General features: G+C 39.4%; 1 protein-coding gene across 2 annotated transcripts in view; it reads left to right on the forward strand.

Moving 5' to 3' along the window:
• Window positions 1-20,491, forward strand: part of IFT80 (intraflagellar transport 80) — a 125,621-nt gene that overhangs the window by 56,818 nt on the left and 48,312 nt on the right. For both annotated transcript variants that reach the window (XM_027875998.1, XM_027875997.1), the window contains exons 9-11: window positions 12,182-12,361; window positions 14,891-15,009; window positions 16,810-16,884. In XM_027875998.1, coding sequence (XP_027731799.1) covers window positions 12,182-12,361; window positions 14,891-15,009; window positions 16,810-16,884 — 374 coding nt within the window. The remainder of the gene's footprint in view (window positions 1-12,181; window positions 12,362-14,890; window positions 15,010-16,809; window positions 16,885-20,491) is intronic.

A 20,491-nucleotide genomic window follows, 5' to 3' on the forward strand; every position in this document is an offset into this window, starting at 1 on the left:
ATCCGAAGGCCCTGGGTCACTTAGCGTGTCCGGATAAGCATGACTGTGGAGGAGAGAGAGAGGCTGATGACTTTGTGTAGCTCTGCTTCACGCTCCAGTCAAGACGTCCCCTTGTGGTGTCATTGGGCCTTTGTGAGAGCGAAGGACGACCACCCGCCAGTGTGGTGGAGAACCTCACCGTGATCCTTTGATCTCTAGGTCCATGGGTCTGGGATCTTTGTCATTGACATGACTAATGGAGCAGTGCTGCAGTTACTGCAGGTCACCAGGAGATGTCACCATCTCACTCAGGAAGTTCGTTTAATTTCAAACTAGTTTTGTCCAATGCGCTTTTAAAACCACCTCCCAGGGTTGTTGTGAGGTGAGGGTCACGTGAGAAAATAACTGTAAAGTGCTTAGCACGGTGCCTGGCACATAGTAACCACTAGCTGAGTGTTAGCTATTATTATTATTGTTGTTATTTAACCAGTTTTTACAAATCCCAGTTTTGCTTAGGCCCAAGGGATGTTTGTGTAAATAGATTTTATTGGAATTCTTATGTAACTGCAGAAGTTTGACATTATACCTGCTTACCTTGCCCTGATATATAATAAGAGTTATAATGGTTAAAGGAAATTATAATAATTTATTAGATTACTCTCTAAAGATATTTCTTTTTATGCAGTTTTTTTTTTTTTTACCCTTAAATGTTTAACATAAACATTTCCAAAAGAATTAGCCCTCCTAGTACTTGGAGAAGAGAGGAGGCCAGATAATTTCTAATAAGGCCCTTAGCATTAGAGGGATTTGAAAAAAAACCAGGCTGACCTTAGCAGTCAACTGAGACATCTTTATTGTGTCCATTGTATGTAAAGAGGCTGAATCAGCAAATTGTCTGTCTGGGAGCCATCAGAAAGCTTTGTCCTCCCTTCGAGAATACATCAGTTGAAGACATTTAATTCAATTAGATGCTATATTTTGTAAATTAATAATAAGGGCTTTGTGCGTGTATGATTTCAGAAAAATGTTTGGCTAACTTCTTTTTTATTTTTTAATGTTTAAAATTCAGCTCATCAAAAATGGATTGCTCAGTTTGAGGAGTAGGATGAAATTGGAAAACGTTAGGATTGTATAACATCTGGGGAACAGAAATATTACTTGATACATAAAGGAAATTTAAATTGCAAAGCACTGAAATTGTAAACTATAACTTAATTTCCTCTTCTCAGATTATGATGCATAAAAGTAATTTGAGAGAAAAAAGTTACACATACAATATTACTTCATTGGATATTTGCTTCAAAATGGGAAGAAATTTATTTTTCTTATAATTAACTTTAAACTGTGTTCCTAGAGTTCAAATGTAACACAAAAATTTTTAAGCTTATGATCTAATTACAGAGAAAGAACACATCATTAAGTGTATTTCTAAACTCCTTATGTTAGGTAAAATAAACCAGAGCTGACACTTTGGAAAGAATTGTGCTAGAAAGCATCAGAATCAGAAAGCTTTCAAATTAAATTAGTGGTTTTAAAAATTATGTTAATTTGTTTAATCTACTGTTTCTGCAGACTAATAGGGAGTTTTAAGTTCACAGAGCCTGCATGTGCTGAGCTCCAAGGGGCCTTTCAAGGGTTACCTATGGAGTTCCTACACAGAGCGGGTTGAGTTGACGTCTCTGTCACGTTTGGCACTGGGGACCAGCCCACCCTCGTTCTACACTGACCCCACACCTTGTCATTGCTCATCTCTCATTGCTGGAAGGTTCTCCATCCTCATCTAGCATCTCCCTGCTTCCTTGGCTTCCTTCGTGGCTTAGCCCAAAGCCCACGTTCTGCAGGAGGCCTTCCCTGGTCTCTTCCCGCCCCCCACCCCCACCCCATCACCATCCATTTACCCACTTTCTCTTTCTTAAGTACACAGTTACTTGTGTGTTTTTTTCCTCAGGTTTGAGAGATCCTTAGAATGAGTAGCAAGACGTGTGAGATGCGTCAGCTGGAAGAGATGCAGACCCTTAGGACAGCTTTCTCGCAGGAGCCGGAGGAGGTAGATGAAACCAGGGGGGGAGTGCAGGCAGAGCGCTAGGGTAGCCCCAGTTCAAGGGCCCAATGGTGGCTGTGTGGTGGCAGGTGCCTTGCTTGGCCTTTGTGTCCCCGAATCAGTGCTCGGTAAGTCCGGGCTGATGGAGTTCTCTTTCTTAGCCAGCGTTCCCTCTGCCTCTCTGATGCTGAGTGGCACTGTCGCTGTCTTCTGCCTTACCTGACTCTGTGCAGGTGCTTAGTGCCTTGAAGCCCTCTTCCTTTTTTCTCCCTTCTCTTTCCTTTGGCGTTCTCCCATCTCATCCATTCCCACAGTGTCAGCTTTGATGTCTAAGTGAACAGTTCTCAGATTCCTGTCTTCAGACCCACATTTCATACTGCCTGTCTACCGGACATTTCCTTTTGGTTACCCAGTGGCAGCTCAAACTCAAGTTGTCCAAAACGGAATTTTTCTTCTATTTTAAATAAAGTCTACTCTTTTCTGAAACTCCTCTATTTCGGTCAGTGAAACCACCATTTTCCCGTGTCCAAAACCCAGGCTTCGTTGTGGTTTCTTCCTTCTCCCTTATCTGCTTCACTGAATGAGTTTCCAGACCTGTAGATTTTTACTTACTTAGATTCTTAAAGTACTGATCATTTTGTCAGTGTGTTTGTATCCTTTGCCAACCCCGGTCACTAACATTGTCCTCTCCCCAGAGTTTAATGAGTTGATATGACGGCCCTCTTCCAGCATAGCTAGACTGGTCCTGTGCATGGCCTGTATTCACCTTGTCCTCAGGCTAATGGTTGCTGAGCTCTGCCAGGGCCTGGCACCTGCTAGCATGGTGTTTGATAAGTGACCCCCACGCTCCTTTCCCAGTGAGGCAGACACCAAGGCAGCATTCCAGCAGAAGTTCGGGGCTGCTGCCGCCATTCCCTTGTGTGCACCCGCTCCTTTGGATTGCTGCTCATGTTGCCTTATTGTAAGCCATCCTGCCACTCAGCTGGACGACCCCAGGAGCAGCTCCTGTTGGGTCCTGCTGCCCCCCCCTCCCCCCCACACCAGTGTGATCATGTTAGTCCAGGCTTGGCATGGGATTTGGTACTACCCCTCACCTTGCAGTCCCACTCCTCACAGGACAGCTTCGCAGACTGTAGCATCCCTTGCTTTCCCGCCCTCTGTGCTGTGGCTGATGCTGTTCATTCTCCTCGTCCTCCCCTGCTCTGCACCCTCTCCTGACCCTGAACCCTTCATTCAGGAAGGAGCTTTTCCTCCCCTCCGGGGACCCTCGCTACTGCTCTTTGTGTGGATAGTATTTTGTGGGATAAGCACCCCTTCCTGTTGGGGGAGGCAGTAGGAGGAGGTCAGAATGAGAGGAGGGAGGCCGATCAGGAGTGAAGTTTGTTCAATCTGTGGCCCCTGTCGCCTGATTCGCAATTCTCTGCCTTCATGTCGAGGCGCTCAGTTTTCCCCATTGGATTCAGTGTAAACTCCTTGAGAGCAGTGACTGTGTCATTGTTCCTTTTTGACGTCCCCAGCCCCCAGCACCATTTGTATAAACTCAGGGGCCTTATGCACACATTTGTGAACGATTTCCGTGTGACCCTGCGCAAGTCATTTAGCCTCTGAGTATCCCACACAGTTCTCTAGGACTGCATGTGTTAGAAAAGAGTTACTTCTCTGCTTGGGAGGAGGGAGTTCCCTGCACTGATGGACACTCCCTCTAGGGCCTCCCCACCCCAAAAAAGGGGGTCTTCAGTTGAATGCAATGTCTTTCCTGGGCCCAAGAAGCGAGGGCTGCAAACTTTGAATGGTAACATTGCTCCCACGTTGTAGATAGAGGTACAGTCCATGACAGGGGGTCACAACAGTGAATGTATTAAAAACTGTTCATTAAATTATTGAGAAGCTTATCATGAAAATAAAGGGACTTTGAAGCTTTGTGACGTTTAGCCTTTGTTTATGAATCCATGCTGTCTTGTTAAAGTTAATCCCTCAAACAAATCCAGCCCCGCACACGAAAGAGATGGACACAGTTTGTAAGGTCCACTTTGAGCAATTCCTTTACAATTCCTTTTTAATGAGGTATTGTTTAGTAAGTGTTTCCTGTATTTACTTTTTAGCTCATTTTGCTAGTGATGGCTATTCTGCCGATCCTTTGAGACCCACCAGGTTTAGAGAGTGGGGATGAGAAGAAGGAATAGCAGTAGTTTTAAGGTGGAGAAACTACAGTCATCCCTCCACGTTTGTGGGTTTTATATTTGAGTTTTGGTGATTTGAGGGTTGGCCATCAATAATTAAATGGGAATTTTTGGAGATTTGTGGCGTGTTGCGGAAAGTCACTGATGACATGCGTATGTAAAGAAAACATAAAAAATAGTAAATCATAAATTCATAAATACTGTATGTTATTAATCTGTACTTTACTACTGTAAGTACACATTACATAAATTTATTATAAACAGTTAAATTTTGTTTAAAGGTTTCAGTGCACTAAAGAACTGTGCCGGGCTGTGTACTCTCTTTGGAAACAGCTCCCCTGTCCCTCTACCGTCCAGGCTCAGTCATGTGATGGTTATATCTTGTGCTTTTCTTAGGAGAAGGAAATCTGCAAAGCAGCTGCTACAGCTGTGAAGACTTAGCCTAGTGTATGAGGTCCTAGTCTCGCTCACCCAGAAATGGTGACTTTTTATGGTTGCAGTGTTGTTTTGCTTGTTGTTTGTTACATATGGTCAGAATGATGAAAAATAAAGGTTTGGGTGGGGCTGTACCCCTAACCCCAGCGAAGGTTGAGGGAAGACTGCAAATGGATGGAGTTTTCCTTCCCCTGTGGGACCTGGTCTGTGTCAAGGATTTCTTCGTTCCCTTTTCCATTGTAAAGAACCACATTTCCCCTTTTCTGTGTGTGAATGCCTGGAAAAGTGAAGTTGTGTCTCTCTTTCCATTGTCTGCAGTACATTAGGCATATTAGCTAGTTCTGAAAACCCTCATCAGCTGTTCGGAAACATGCTTTTGATTTTCAATGTCATTTTAAATTGATTGGTGAATGTATTTATTCCTGAATGCATTCACTTCTGTGTTTAGTTTTATTGGATTTCCCCCTCTCTGATGACAGTGTTCCTAGTCTAGGCTCTGATACCCATACTTTCTTGCCCTCTGTACCTTTGTTCATGCCATGAATTTCCTGCCCTTTAATCTGTTTGGACAGTCTTGCCCCCTTCAGCTAGTCTATTGGAAGTACTCTTCTAAGTATACTTGACTATACCCAGGCTTGACTGGTCAGCTCATTCACTGCTGGCCTGCATTCCACTGGTTTTGACCATACCGGTCATGCTGATGCGCAGCCTTGGTTCATACCTAGCATTGGTTTCCTCTGCTTTTGTTTCCAGCCCATAATGCATTACTAGAGACGGGTGTAAACTGCACTCCCCCCCAACAAACTATGGAAACCTAGCACACCATGACTTGATGCTATCAAACCTCAAGTAAGTATTTGCTGTTTGTTGGCAAGATCTTTGGCCATTTCCCTTAGAGGGCCTCAGAGTTCTCGGTTAGAATCCCTAGAATCCTTCAAAGATCGGCTCAGATGCTGGGTCTGGCCAATGTGAAAGCTTTCCAGATCCTTCCTGCTGCCAGGGCTTCTACTCACCCAAAGCACCTTGTGTTGATTGTGTGTACGATTCCATGTGCACATGTTATTTCCCTCATTGGAAGCTCCTTGAGGGCAGACCTTTGTTTTCTTTGTCTTCGTACCCCCAGCACTGAGCAACATGCACGGCTTAATGCAGACTACCAGACTAAAGGGATAAATTCAGTTAGAAAGGGATAATAGGACCAGGGAAGTGACTAGAGGAGTGATGGAGTCCAACTCACATCACTTTACAGGTGGGCTCGCTGAGGCCTGGAAAGAAGAATGGTCTTACCAAAGGTCACACGGGTAACCGACGACAGAGTCGTATCAGAATCCAGGTCCTCGGCCCCCAATTCAGCGCTTGTTCTGATTCCCATGGGGCCTTCTCTCCTCACTCCCCCTTTAATCTGTAAATCACACCCTCACGCACACTCCAAGGTCCCTGTTGTCCAAAGGCTGTAGCTGACCTGGCCTGTGGTTTGCTAGAGTGGTCAGTAGGTGGTGCCAAAGAATAAAAAGCTTTATTTTTTTGATCTTTGTCCCCCGGCCCTTGGGCATCTCTTTGCTGTTCTGGTGGATTCTTTCCAGAGCTTTGGATGAAAGAGGCAAAGGTGAGTTAGAATGAGCATGTCATGACGCAGTTGGATTTGAGATGCACTGCCTGTGTATTAGAAACCATAATTATAAGTAACTCCTGCTGGTTTTTGAAATTACTGATATTTATATAAGTAAGTGTTCAGTTTTTAAACATCAGTAAATTACTCCATTTTGTTTCTGGATTTGGTCTTTCTATACAACTTGTGTGGAAGTTAGTGATATCTGCTTTACATGTACTTTATCCTCAGATAACTATACAATTAATAAATGCTCTAGCTATGAAGGAGAACAGCAGTATAAATTAGTTTGTAGATCATAACAAAATTAAGACTTTCTCTCATCTGCTTTGTTTTAAATTCTTTTCCTGGAATTAGTGGTAAAGGCGAAATTCAGCGTACTTAGCTGCAAACAGACTTACACTACTTTTAACGGTGATATGAAAGGAGTAGCAGAGGAGTGAAGCTGGAATTGTTAAGTTGGGGGAAAACTGAGAAATTTCTAGGAAATTGTCAATTAAATAACTCTTCAGAGGGGGACAAATGGAAAAAAACTCTTTTTGGAAGCTTGTCCCTTGCTTCCTTCAAAGTGGTGAAAGACCCGGTCTTTTCCTTTGAGCAAATCAGACGCCTTAACGGGGACATAGCCTGGTACAATGGAAAGGGGGCCCAGTTGGTGTCAGGTGAAGGTTTTGTTATCGTTCAGTCATGGCCAACTCATTGTGTCCAACCCCATTTGGGGTTTTCTTGGCAAAGATGGTGGAGTGGTTGGCCATTTCCTTCTCCAGCTCATTTTACAGATGAGGAAACTGAGACAGTTAAGTGACTTGCCCAGGGTCACACAGCTAGTAAGTGTCTTAGTTCACATTTGAACTCAGGTCTTCCTGACTCTAGGCCTGGCGCTCTATGCACTGCACCACCTAGCTGCCCTTACAGATATTTGTACCCATTTGTTAATTTAAATCTTATTTTATAAACCAGCTCTTTCCCCAAATTGATTTGCTAACTTTTACCAATTTGGTTATATATTTTGGAGGCTGAGTTCAGGGCTGACTTTATACTGGCTGAAGGAGGAAATCCGCTTTCCTAAAAGATCTCCTTTACTTTCTCTTGAGGATATTTGTATACTTGAAATTCTATCATTAGAGACGCATTTCTTTGAATCCATTTCAAATATATTGTTACTGTGTATGAAGTGGTAGCATTCTAGTGACTGTTAATTCAGGTATTAATTCACCTCAGTTTTAGTTAGTTTATCATAGCTTTTCCAAAAACTTGGCCAGTTATGAGCAAATGTTGATAGGGTAGTCGGAAGAGAGAGGCTGGAATTCAGGAAATACAGACCTGGAGGGTGACGCCAGCTTAGCTAAGCAGAAGGATGGAATGTACAGAATTCAGAACATAGCCAAGCTTCCTGAGAAGGACTCTGAAAGGAAGAGGGAAGGTGCTAGGGGTGCTTGTCTCGGGGACTTAGCGTGCCTAATGCAGGCCAAATGTTACTCGTTAGGGTACAGCTAGGTGTCGCAGTGGATGGAGCATCAGCCCTGGAGTCAGGAGGACCTGAGTTCAAATCTGGCCTCAGACCAAACTCACATACTAGCTGTGTGACCCTGGGCAAGTCACTTAACCCCAACTGCCTTAAAAAAAAAGATTAGAATTAAATAAAAAATAAAAATGTTACTCGTTAAAGAGCTCTTGAGACTTTAAAAAAGAAAAGTAGCTCTCTTGCCTTGTTTTGTGAATCTCTCTCATCCAAAGTCCAAATTAATTGTTGCAAATAGAGATCTCATTTATAACAATTATCCTTATACTTTTTTTTTTTTGGCTAGGCAATGGGGTTAAGTGACTTGCCCAGGGTCACACAGCTAGTAAGTGTCAAGTGTCTGAGACCAGATTTGAACTCAGGTCTTCCTGACTCCAGAGCTGGTGCTCTATCCATTGCGCCACCTAGCTGCCCCCTATGCTTTTTTCTGTATCATTAATTCTCTTCTATTTATTGATTAGATAAGAATAAAAGTCTTTCATAAAACATGATTTGTATTTTACAAAATGTTATCATTTTAATTTATTTTTTTATATTTTAAGTTCTAGAAGTGATGCTTGCCAGAAATACGTGGCTGTAGAAGAGGGAAATTACAGTGATGAAATTTTAAAATTATATCAACACAAACAAAAGAAATAAAGCTTAATAAAGGGAAGATTCAGTTAAGAAAAATATCTCTCATAAAGGTCTAATTTTCAAGATATACAGGCAGTTAATACCATTAAGAGCCTTTCTTCCACAGATTGGTGGTCCAAAGATTTTGAAAAGCTGTTCTTTTGTGAAAGGTGGGGATATCGTCAAATGAAAACAGCTCTGAGGTTTCATCTCACACCTAGAAAACTGGCAAAGATGACTCAAGCTGGAAATAGCCAATGTTGGAGTGGTTGTGAAAACACAGGCACGCTAATATGCTGTTAGTAGAGCTGTGAACAGGGCAGTTGGGAATTGTAGGGGATAAAGTGTCTGAAATGTCAACACCCAGGTATCTCATCGTTATGAGATTACGGACAGAAAGGTCATGTATACATCCAAATATTGATAGTAGCCATTTTTATGGTAGTAAAGAACTGGAAAAAGTAATTGCTCGCTGATTAGGGAATGACTAAATAAATTGGGAATGGAATGAAATATTGCTGGGCTGTAAGAAATGATAACTATGAAGAACTCAGGTGAATGTAAAAATGCTTGTAAGAATTATATAAAGTTAAGTAAGCAGAACCATAAAAAACAAAATACACAATGACTACAACAATGTAGGTAGAAAAAGAATAAGAAACCAAACCTTAATACTGGGTAACTAACATGAACGAGCATGGACTGTGAATACAGAATGTCGCAGATACTGTCAGATACATTTGTTTTTTATCAGTCTTGCTAAACTTCTGTTTCTTCAGTTTTTTAATCTTTTTTGTAGGCATAGCTTTCTGAGAAGGGAATAGATGTGATATAAAAACAAATGTCATTAAGACATTTTAAAGAAGAGAAGTCAAAGCAACGATTTGCTGCCTACAAGAAACACATTTAATACATTTGGCATCTACAATAGAGTTAAAAAGAGTGACTGGAACAAAATTTGTTATCATTCATGTGACTCTAAAAAAAGTAACAGTGGCAATTATGATTGATATGGTGACAATAATAATTGATTAATTTTAAGAAAGACAAATGGGAAAATGACATTTTATTTAAAGGTCCCACAATGAAACAGTATCATTATTTTTTAAATTAAATTTATTTTCATTACATTTAAAAACAATTTTAAAAATTTGTTCTTGAAACTTATGATTTCCAAATTCTCATCTTCTTTCCTTCTCCTCCCCTGTCATTGAGAAGGTAGGCAATTTGATATCAGTTATACGTGTGCAGTAATCCAAAACATATTTCCATATTATTCCCTATTGTGAAAGAAAACAGAGACAGTGAAAAAAAGTGAAAAATAGTATGCTTTGATCTGTATTCAGACTTCATCAGTTCTTTCTCTGGAGGTAGATGGCTTTTTTTTTTTTTTTCATCATAAGGCCTTCAGAATTATCTTGGATCTTTGTATTGCTGAGAATTGCTAACTCATTCACAGTTGCTGTTACAAACAGTATTATGAAATATATTATTAATTATATATGCACCATTATTAAATATATATGCACCAAATGGCATAGTACCTTCAGCTTTTAAAGGAAAAACTAGCTGAACTGCAAAAATACATTGATATGAGACTTTAACATTCTTATATCAGAGCTGGATAAATCTATAAAAAGAATAAGTAAGAAATATGTAGATTCAAAAAATTGATGGAAATTTCATATTTGAAAGCTCTGTGGTGACTTAAGCAAAGAAATTAAAAATGTACATGTTTATTAGCATCGTGTAGTATTTTTACAAAAAGTGAATCATGTGAGGGAATAAAGAAATCATATGTAAATGTAAAAATGCAGAAATAAGAAAGACATTCCTTTATAGATGTTAACACAATAAAAATACTAATCAATAATGAAGTATTAGCAAATAGAAATTAATATTGAAAAATGAGTGAACCAAAAGAAAATTGTAGAAATAACACATAATTATGAAGAGAAAGACAAGAATGATACAACATACCCAGACTTATAGAATGTAGTTATAGCAGGCCTGACAGGAAAATTTATGTCAAAAAACACCTATTAAAAATAGAAAAAAAAGACTGCCCATGAACATACAATTAAAAACTAGAAAGTAAACAAATTAATGTGTACAAATGAAGAAACCATGAAAATTTTGAAAGTAGATAAAATTAAAAATAAAAGGAACTGACCAAACTAAAAGACCAATAATATTCATAAATTATTAGCTAAACTGATCCAAAAAGAACAGGAGGAACATTAGTCTACAAAAATAAATAATTGGACAAGATGAATTTACAGTAAAGAGGAAATGAAGAACTTTATAAAAAACTACTTTAACAGTTATATACCAGCAAAACTGAGAGCACGAAGGAAGTCGATGAAATCCTCTCCATTACATCTGCAAAAAATATAAAATATCAAATTGACAAAACAAGACACATTTTAAAAAATTCAGTCTTAGAAAAAGGTAGCAAGTTGTAAATGCAATATCACAGAAACAATTCCTGGTTCATATGAATTATGAGTGAATTCTAGCAAATATTTAAATAGCAATTTAAAGCTCTAAAAATTATTCTCAAAGAAATTGAAAAGTTAGTTAATCTGTCAAGCTACTTTTATGAGACAAGTATGATTCTAATACCCAAACGAAGGAGAGACTAATCCAAGAAAGATACTTGGAAACCAGTTTTACAAAAAAAAAATTTTTGATACAGAAATAAAGTGAAATTTTAGCAAAGAGAAGGCAGTGTTTTAATGTACACACACACACACACACACACACAGAGTGTACTTTGACAAAATTGGTTTAATACTTCACACCAGGGATACAGGGATGGTTAAGTAATATGAAAGCACTTAATAAAAAAAACCCAAAATGCCATTTTATCAATGATGATACTTTCTTAGTTAGTGTACGGAGTTGTTGTTATGCTGCTCAATAGAAAGGGGATATTTCAGTAGGACTGTGTGAAATAATATCAGTTCATTTGCAGGAACAAAAAGCTCCAGAATCTCAAAGGAAATAATGAAGGAAAAAAGTAGGAATTGAGGGGCAAAGAATTTTATTGTATTATAGTCATCGTCCAAGCCATCTGATACTGCTTTAAAAATAACCAGGGTGACTATTGGAATACAACAGAGGAGCAGGCAGACACACCAGGCTTTGACTCGATTGACAGATGCCTCCTGGCAAAATTGCCTCAATTGATAGGATCATAGATGCAGGTTTGCAAGAGCCTTTAGAAGTTGTCTTGTTCATCTTGCAGAGGAAACTGAGAGGGGAGTGACATGCCCCAAATCCTGGGTAGTCACAAGCAGACAGAGGCTTGGTCCTCTGCCACCAGGCTGTCCCTACTCTTGGTGGTTTGGGGTTTGAGGAAGCCATTTTAAAACCTGTCACATTGATATGCTTAATGGCAAAATGGGCGATGGCATGACCTGGGAGAGAGAAGGCTAGTTGGCAGAGTCAGGAAAACCAGGAGGTCAAGCCATGTCTCTGCCGCATGTTGTCTGGACGACCGAGTCAAACCCAGGAATATCTCAGTGTTCCCGTCCCCGTCTAGGATAGGAGAAATGGCAAAACCATCTATGGTGGTAGACCAATTAAAGGTAATTTGCTTTTCTTTCAAATTCTTGAGCAGGTACTGTTTTCTTTTTATATTCTTTCACATTAGTACTTTACAGATGTGATGACATCTGTTTCTTTAATAAAATAACATCAAGGTGAAGACATTTTCATTGTTTGGATTATTTTCTTGACATAGTTGCCACATAGGTCCTTAACTAATAGAATTTCTTTTGTTTTGTGTTCCCAAGTGGTCATATGCTTTAGAGAAGCCAAGTACTGGCAGCATATTTAATATCGCTTGGTCGATTGATGGCACTCAGATCGCTGGAGCTTGTGGAAATGGACAAGTGGTGTTTGCTCATGTGGTGGAGCAGCGTTGGGAGTGGAAGAACTTTGAAGTGACCTTAACCAAGAGAAGGACCATGCAAGTATGCATTCATAATTGCTTGGAGTGTTTGACTTTCGGGTTATGGAATTGTTCCAAGCTGTGTGACTTAACAGTGAAAAACATCAGAACCCGGGTCAATGTAGTGACCAGTAATGACTCTGAAGGACAGAATCTTCGAGGGAGGGCTCACTCTTCTCTCTGCAGGATTGGGGTTGGGGTGCACAGTCACTGGGAAGCAACATTGGTGTTTAAAAAAAGTGTCTGCACAGCATTTGTCTTATGGAAAAATGATTGGTGTAGTTCACAAAATAGACTGGTTTAAGAAAAACTGTAAATGAAACTTTTATACAAGCAATTGCATTTTTAATGTACTTGCACATTGAAAATATAATTTTTTTGCAAAGATTTAATTTATACGCTTATTTACTATGCTCATGTTTACCAGTCATTGCATTTTCACAATAAGGGCAATACTATTTGCAGATTACCCATATGAACAAAGACTGACATGCTCTGCCTCTTTTCTTGCCTGTAACCATTGTACTGTGCTCTACTCACCTAGCCCTCCAGAGTATGCTTTCACTATGGCATTCTTGCTTTGGTGGGTAAGGCACAATGAACATTCTTTGCCCCTCAAAGGGCTTCCTGGCCCAAAATTGTTTCCCTCCTTCTTCATTCAGAACTCTCATTCCCTCACCTCAGTATAGCTGTTTCAGCTAGATGTTAAGAGGAAAGTATACAAATTAATTAAAACCAGGTTAGAAATACCTGATAGTATTTTGAACTTTCTAAACATACTTTCAACTTTATAAAAGTATGCATGTTAATCAAAATCTCTAATTGGTGGAAATTCTGATAACGTGCCAAAATAAAGAGAAAAGGTTGGGGCAGTGTAAAATAAGATGGTTTTGGCCAAGAGGACAGTTTGGAGACATACTTGTCCAGCCTTGTCTCATGCCCCAAAGTCTAGGTTTCTTAGCTTCTTCCCTTCCCCCATAGATTCTCTAAAAGTTCTAAGGCATAATACAGATGATTCTGCATTGGAGGATGGAGAAGGCCCTGAAGGGCAGAGGCTCTCAGCTTTTTGTAGATTAGAACTGCCTACCTTTCCTCTTAAACTTGGGGCTTCCAGCTCAAGTAAGTACTGACCAGGTGAATTCCAGTTCTGGAAGAATGGCTTCATGGACAGAGATTATTTATTAGCCCCCTTTTGCAAGCAGGTTTTTTTTTTCCATTTAAAACATGTAACAGTTTATTTGAATTGTAACGATTTTTGTTATAGTTAAAAGGATTTTGCCTTGCACATAGTAGGTTGTTTTAAAAGTGTTTGCTAAATCAAATTGAATTGCTAATTAAAATTATTTGTAGATAAGCAGAAGTTGGTACTTTTATCACTAATTTCCAACTGTTGCCAATCACGACCCACTCAATGCTGGTTTTCATTTCAGTGAATATAACCGGCCCTGAATCTGCCTGACTCTGTCTCAGACTTGAAGCTACCTCTGACCAATGTTAAAACTCCTGAAAGCCACTTTTCTGTTACAGGCTTTTAACTCAGGGGTTTTCAACCTTTTTGGTGTCCTCAACCCCTCGGCAGTCAGTCTGGTGAAACTGTGAACCCCTTCTCAGAGTAACGTTTTTAAATGTATGAGATAAAATGTGATATGGAGGATGGCAAAGGAAGACAGAGGTTCGTGAAAATAAAGATGTAATCTTTTTTTTGACATCCAAATTCGTAGACTACCTGAAATGTGTCAGCGGTTAAGAGCTCCTGCTTTCGGAAAGCCTGGATGGCCACAGTTTGGTCACTCTGACACTCTCACAGTCTAAGTCCCCAGCCCTCCTCAGTCCCTTGGCACAAGGAAGAGACCTGTGTGGTTGAGCCAATGCCAGAAAAGAGATTGTGGCCTGTGGCCAACACAAATCTTTGTTACTATCCTTTTCCAATCAGTAACATTTTACTTTAAAAGGAGAAGGATCTGTCCTTCCTCCACTGTGGATTTGGCTTCCATGTAGTCAATGATTAATTTCTTATGTCCTAGCTAATAACTCTAACTGGCTTCCCTCTCAAACCTTTTTATTTTTAAAGGGTTCATACTACTTTTTCCAGAAAATGCCATTTTAAACACATTGAAGCAGAATTTGGTGTGCTTTCTAAAAAGAGATATAATGTGAGTTCTCCATAATATCAGAATTCCCAGGCCTATGTGTCCTATTACTTTGATAACATCCCAAAGGATAATCTTGGCTTTTTTCTTCAGTGGCACTACTTTGGGAATGCTTTTCCCCCTTGTGATCAATGATGACTTCTAACTTAGGCTTTTGCTACACATATTTACATCTGGGTAATTTTTCAGTTTCCTATATTCTTTCTGCTTGTTTTTTATTGCTCATTCCCTGTTGAATTTCCTCATGTTCTTAGGAGGTGACTTTCCCAAATTATTATGGTCGTTTAGAATTTTTCCCTGTCTTCCAATTTGTTACAGACTCTTCCTGATTAAATATTATTTGCACATTTGATGTGCACTATATGCTCTTTAATGAGGTTTATTTTATTTTATCCACTTAGGTTCGGAATGTACTCAATGATGCAGTGGATTTATTGGAATTCCGTGATAGAGTCATCAAAGCATCTTTGAACTATGGACACTTAGTTGTTTCAACATCTCTTCAATGTTATGTGTTCTCGTAAGAGTCTTGAATTTCCAAATAATTTAAAGTTTTATTTTGCTATGGAAATTTATACTAACAAACTTCATCTTAAACACAGTTTAGTTGTGAGATGAATGAAAAGTCCGAGAGACAAAGTTTCTGGATCATTAATAATCAATTTATTAATTAGGTTAGCAAATAATAAATTGATGGTCATTGAGATGATCCAGTGCTTAAATGCCTTTGGAAAAGTAGGTGTCCTTGACAGGTGGAGATCACCCCTTAACTGGTGAACAGTCACAGAGGGGGTGGGCATTTTGATGAGGAGGTGGCCAAAAGTCTTCAGCTCCTCCTGCTGAGAGCTTGACTTGATCATGAGACGCTGCTGCCTCCAGTTATCTGGAGGAAAAGTGTCCATCTCTACCCAGACCACTTAAATTGAATGCTGGGCCAGAATTCATCGAGATTAGATTCTCTTTACACTTTAATCAGAAAGAAGCTTTCCCAGGTGGGTGGAATCCCTTAAGACAGAGAAGAATGTTCCCAGGCTTAGGCCAGTCTCCTTGTCAGCCCTGTCCTTCAGAGGCTGCCTTGACTTACCCGGTCAAGGCTTTGAACAAGGAAGCAAAAAGAGAAAGAACCCTGGATCCTGATATTAATAATCATTTCTCTCATTTGCTATTACTTTTTCATACTGATGACATCATTGTCATTATTATAAAAATCTTAATAATTTTGTAAATGGAAAAAAATAGAATGACTCTTCTTTTTCCTGGGGCTCGTTGTCACCCAAAGTAGTATACGCAATCTGTTATCAGAACCAGTAGGTAAGAACTGTGACCACATCAAATCTGGCCCTTGTTGTGTAATGATAAGCTTGCATCTTGTGTGTCGGCAAGCCTGCTACTGTTCCAGGGATGCAGCTTGGGTAACCTTGGCCACCTGGAAGCTGATGAAAGAAATGGCAGTTTAGTAAAGGAAGGAGGGAAAAGAAGACGACTTCCATGTGACTTGTGTTTCAGTACCATCCCAGTACTGCCCCTAGTATTCACCTTTTCCCTCTTTCCTCACATTGAGGAAGAAGCAAATTGGATGAAACTTGAGTTCCCATGAGATGGCATCTAGGGACTTGTAACTGCGGGGGACAAAGTGAAGGGTAGGTAAGGAGACGGAAGAGTCCTTGAGTCTAGTCTGTTCCTGAAAGCACCCCTTGGTGGCTTGGAGACGAGATTTCTGACTCCAGGCTCCCTCTCTTTCCATCCTACTACTTCTTCCCAGCAATCAGTACTTTAGTACCTGCTGTGCTCCAGGCTCTACCATAGGCATGCTCTGCGATCAGGAAGCTTTGAGTCTGTTGTGGGGTGCAGCATGCTTACAGATTGTTCATTTAAAAAAAAACTTACGGACCTACGTTCTGATTTATTCTTACTTTCAATAATGCGCTAGGATGAAAGCTCCTTTTGAACATAGGTTGGTTGTCATCACCCAAAGGTTTTAATAAGCAAACATTGTAAAATTGTGCTGGACAAAGTACAGAGCAGATTAAGTGAAGGAAAACATTGCCTTAAGAAATTTAGACTGAAAATCTCTTAGATCATGAGAGTAACTGTTCTTTAAGAATGGAATTGAGGCCCATTTAAGAAAAGAAATGCCAGTGCGCGAGCAAAAGCACTGCATTTTTAAATTGTACTCTCAAAATAATCCACTACTTCAACATGCCAAAACGTTTTATAAAAGGTAAACTTACATTAAACATCTAAGTGAATCGTTTGATTGTTATTTAATTATTTTATGTTTTTGAAATGTTAACAAACATATGTTTTATTTCTCTTTTAGTACAAAGAACTGGAATACACCACTTATATTTGACCTGAAAGAAGGAACTGTTAGCTTAATTCTGCAGGCTGAAAGGTAGCTTATTTATTTTAATATTTGATCATTTGGATTTGGGTTAAAATATGCATGTTTTCAGCATTCTTCTCAGACAGTGAGATTCTTTAATATGAGGACCAGATAAAAAACAACATACAGTTTTAAGAGTTTAAGTTAAATTTCACAGACTGCTCTGTGAATACTTTGCCTTATTGAGTATGGTACAGTTTTCCTAGCAGAATGTATTTTTAAAAGGGAAGAAAATGAGCTCCTCAGAGCTATTTGCCTTTGCTTTTGATATCTCACATTAAAAAACAGAATAATTTCATTTAATTAGCTAGTTATTTTGGTAAAAGCTTAAAATAACATACTGTGAAATAGAAAATACATAGAATAAGCAATTGTATTTTCTTTTGAACTGTATGTGTTGTGTTTTTGCTTTATTTGCTTTCAAAAAAATCCTAATTTGGGATTACTAACACTAAGCTTGGAAATAAAGAAAAAATATTTTTCTTCAGGGAAGAGTTTTCTCAATCAAGAAAAGATGCTTTCTCTGTTGCTTCTGTGTTTTCTACTGTAGCCTCTAATTTACGCAGGACTCCAAGAGCCCTATCTCATATGAATCCAGTGTTCTTAAACAATTTGCGCTCAGTCCATCTGAATCAAAGGCCATGTACAGAAGCACCCCTATTACCTGGGGGTTATCAGCCACCTTTGGCTGTTGAGAAAATGGCCTCTTCATACCCAGACTTGCTCCCATACAGCCCTTGCTTCAAAGTCACATCTTTGATTCCTAGAATTCTTCATAGACGTGGCTGACAGATTTTCCCTCCTGTACTATATATGGGAAGCTCCAGTCTAGAGGAAAAGAATTGTGAGGAACGTCTAGAAGATGTCATGGTGTATTTTCAACGTAGGGAACTATCTTGGCAAAGGCATGGATAGGGAAATGCAGGATAAGTTCATGAAAAAGGGATCAGTTTGGTTTTATAAAAGTTTACAATAAATAGCACGAGAGGCTAGAAAGGAGGGATGGACCCAGGTTGTTGAATGAGCTCTCTGTAATACATTTTATGTCTCCCAAATGTGATTAAAATAAAGAAATAATTTATCTGGAAATTTCACTTATGTGGGAATGATGGTGAATTCAATTTAGATTAACAGACATTTACTACCGAAGGAAATAGGAAACTTTTTGTCTTCAAAGACTTTATTCAACTGAGTAGATAATTGAGTTGTGACTATAACCAATGTATAAAACTTTTGTGTGTTTGTGGACTTTTAGTCAGTAGTGGTTAATTAAATAGTCTTTACAACATGTCTGTATTTGTAATATTGTTAGTTTTGTACAGAAATTGATTTCCTTTTTGTGGGATGATATACTGATTACATCAAACCCCAGAAGATTACAGTAGTTTGTCAGTGACATCTATAATTACTCAAAAATGATTAACAGTCCATACAGAAAAAACTAAATGTATGAAAGTGGAAAAATGACATGTGGTTTGGTGTTAATTCATTGAGGTAAGAGTATACCAATAAATGTATCTGGAACATTTCCCCCAAGATGGCAAGTTAAACTCAGAGTTGAATATAGAAAAAAGAGCGAGCTAGACTTCATTTAAGAAAATATGCAGTAGAGGCTGGAATGAGGTAGAGCCAAGATGGTGGGGTACATGCCAGGACCCAGCTGCACTCTCCCAACATCCCCTTAAACAACATTGAAATAACACCTCGTATCAAATTTTGGCGTGTCAGAGCCATTCACCCATTTATCCAGCCTAAGACAACTTGGGAGGTCTTCAGGAGAGGTCTGTAACACCGGGGGGGGGGGTGCGGGCTTGGAGCATGGCAGGAATGCCGGTGGCAGACCTTGGAGGTGGCAATGATGGCGGCAGCTGCAGCAGCTATGGGAGCTCTCAGCCCAGAAATGCTAAGGGGTCAGACAACTGGTCGGAAAGAGACTACAGGGGACATGACTCCAGGTGCAGCTGGTGCTGATGGGTAACTCTATTGCCCATAATCATCTCTGAGTCACAGTTCCACGGCAGAGGAAAGTGCTTGTGATGAATTACAAGGGAGCAGGAACTGTGGTCATGATTCCAGGGCCAAGAGGAGCACTAGCACTTGGCAGCTGCAGGGGACTAGGGACCCTTTCTAGATAAAGACCAGAAGGCAGAGCAGTGACCACACCTCTCCCTAGATCGTACCACCTTGGAAGCACTGAAACTTGCAGACCCCCAGAACTAGCTCTGAAAACAAAAGCACGAAAAAGCCTGAAGTTTTGGGACAGTGCCTCCTCATCCCAGATGAGCAGAGTCCAACTATAACATAAAGTTCAAAGTCAAGAAATAGGCTGGAAAAATGAGTGAACAACAGAAAAGGAGCCTGATCATAAAAAGATGCTATGGTCTCAGGGAAGGACCAAGACATAAACTTAGAAGAAGATAATGTGAAAAGAGTTACAAGCAAACTCTGCCCCCCCCATCTCCCCTCAAAGAAAGCCCAACAAGAATTCCTGGAGGTGTTAAAGAAAGAGACAAGAGTGGTAGAGGAAAAATTGGGAAAAGAAATGAGAGTAATGCAAGAAAATTATGAAAAGAGAATTAACAGTTTGGTAAAAGAGGCACCAAAAAAATACTAAAGAAAATAACACCTTAAAAAACAAAATTGGCTTAACAATAACAAAAATTCACTGAAGAAAAGAGCTCCTTAAAAAGCAGAATTGGCCAAATGGAAAAAGAGGTACAAAAGCTCATTGAAGACAATTATTCCTTAAAAATTAGAATTGGGAAAGTGGAAGATAATGACTCCATGAGACTTCATAAAACAATAAAACAAAGTCAAAAGAGTGAAAAAGTATAAAAAAAAAATGTGAAATGTCTCATTGGAAAAACAACTGACCTGGAAAATAGATTGAAGAGAGAGAATTAAAGAATTATTGAATTATCTGAAAGCCATGATCAGAAAAAGAACCTAGATATCGTATTTCAAGAAATTATCAAGGAAAATTTCCCTGATATCTTACATTCAGAGAGTAAAATAGAACTTGAAAGAATCCATTGATATCCTCCTGAAAGAGATCTCCAAATGAAAACTCCTGGGAGAAACTATTACAGGTAGCCAGAAAGAAGAAATTCAAGTATCATGGAGTCACAGTCAGGAGCACACAGGATTTGGCAGCTTCCATGTTAAAGAAGTGAAGGACTTGGGGTATGATATTCTGGAAGGCAAAGAAGGTAGGATTACAACCAAGAATAACCTACCCAGCAAAACTGAGTACTATCCTTCAGGGGGGAAAATGGATCTTTAATGAAATAAAGGACTTTCAAACATTTCTGATGAAATGACCAGAGCTGAATAGAACATCTGGCATTCAAACAGAAGACTCAAGAAAAGCATAAAAAGATACCCGTGAAAGAGTAATCTTAAGGGACTCGATAAAGTTAAACTGTTTACATTCCTGTATGGGAAGATGATATACATAACTCCTAAGAACTTTATCAGGGCAGTCAGAAGGAATCTGTATAGACACAGGGCACAGATTTGAGTTGATTATGTTGGTGTGATCTCCAAAAAAAAATTGTAGGGGCGAGAAAGAGGGATGCATTGGGAGAAGAGGGAAGGGAAAAGTAGAATGGGGAAA

This window comes from Vombatus ursinus, unplaced genomic scaffold (assembly GCF_900497805.2).
Source record: "Vombatus ursinus unplaced genomic scaffold, bare-nosed wombat genome assembly UNPS02014810.1, whole genome shotgun sequence".
Taxonomy (NCBI): domain Eukaryota; kingdom Metazoa; phylum Chordata; class Mammalia; order Diprotodontia; family Vombatidae; genus Vombatus; species Vombatus ursinus.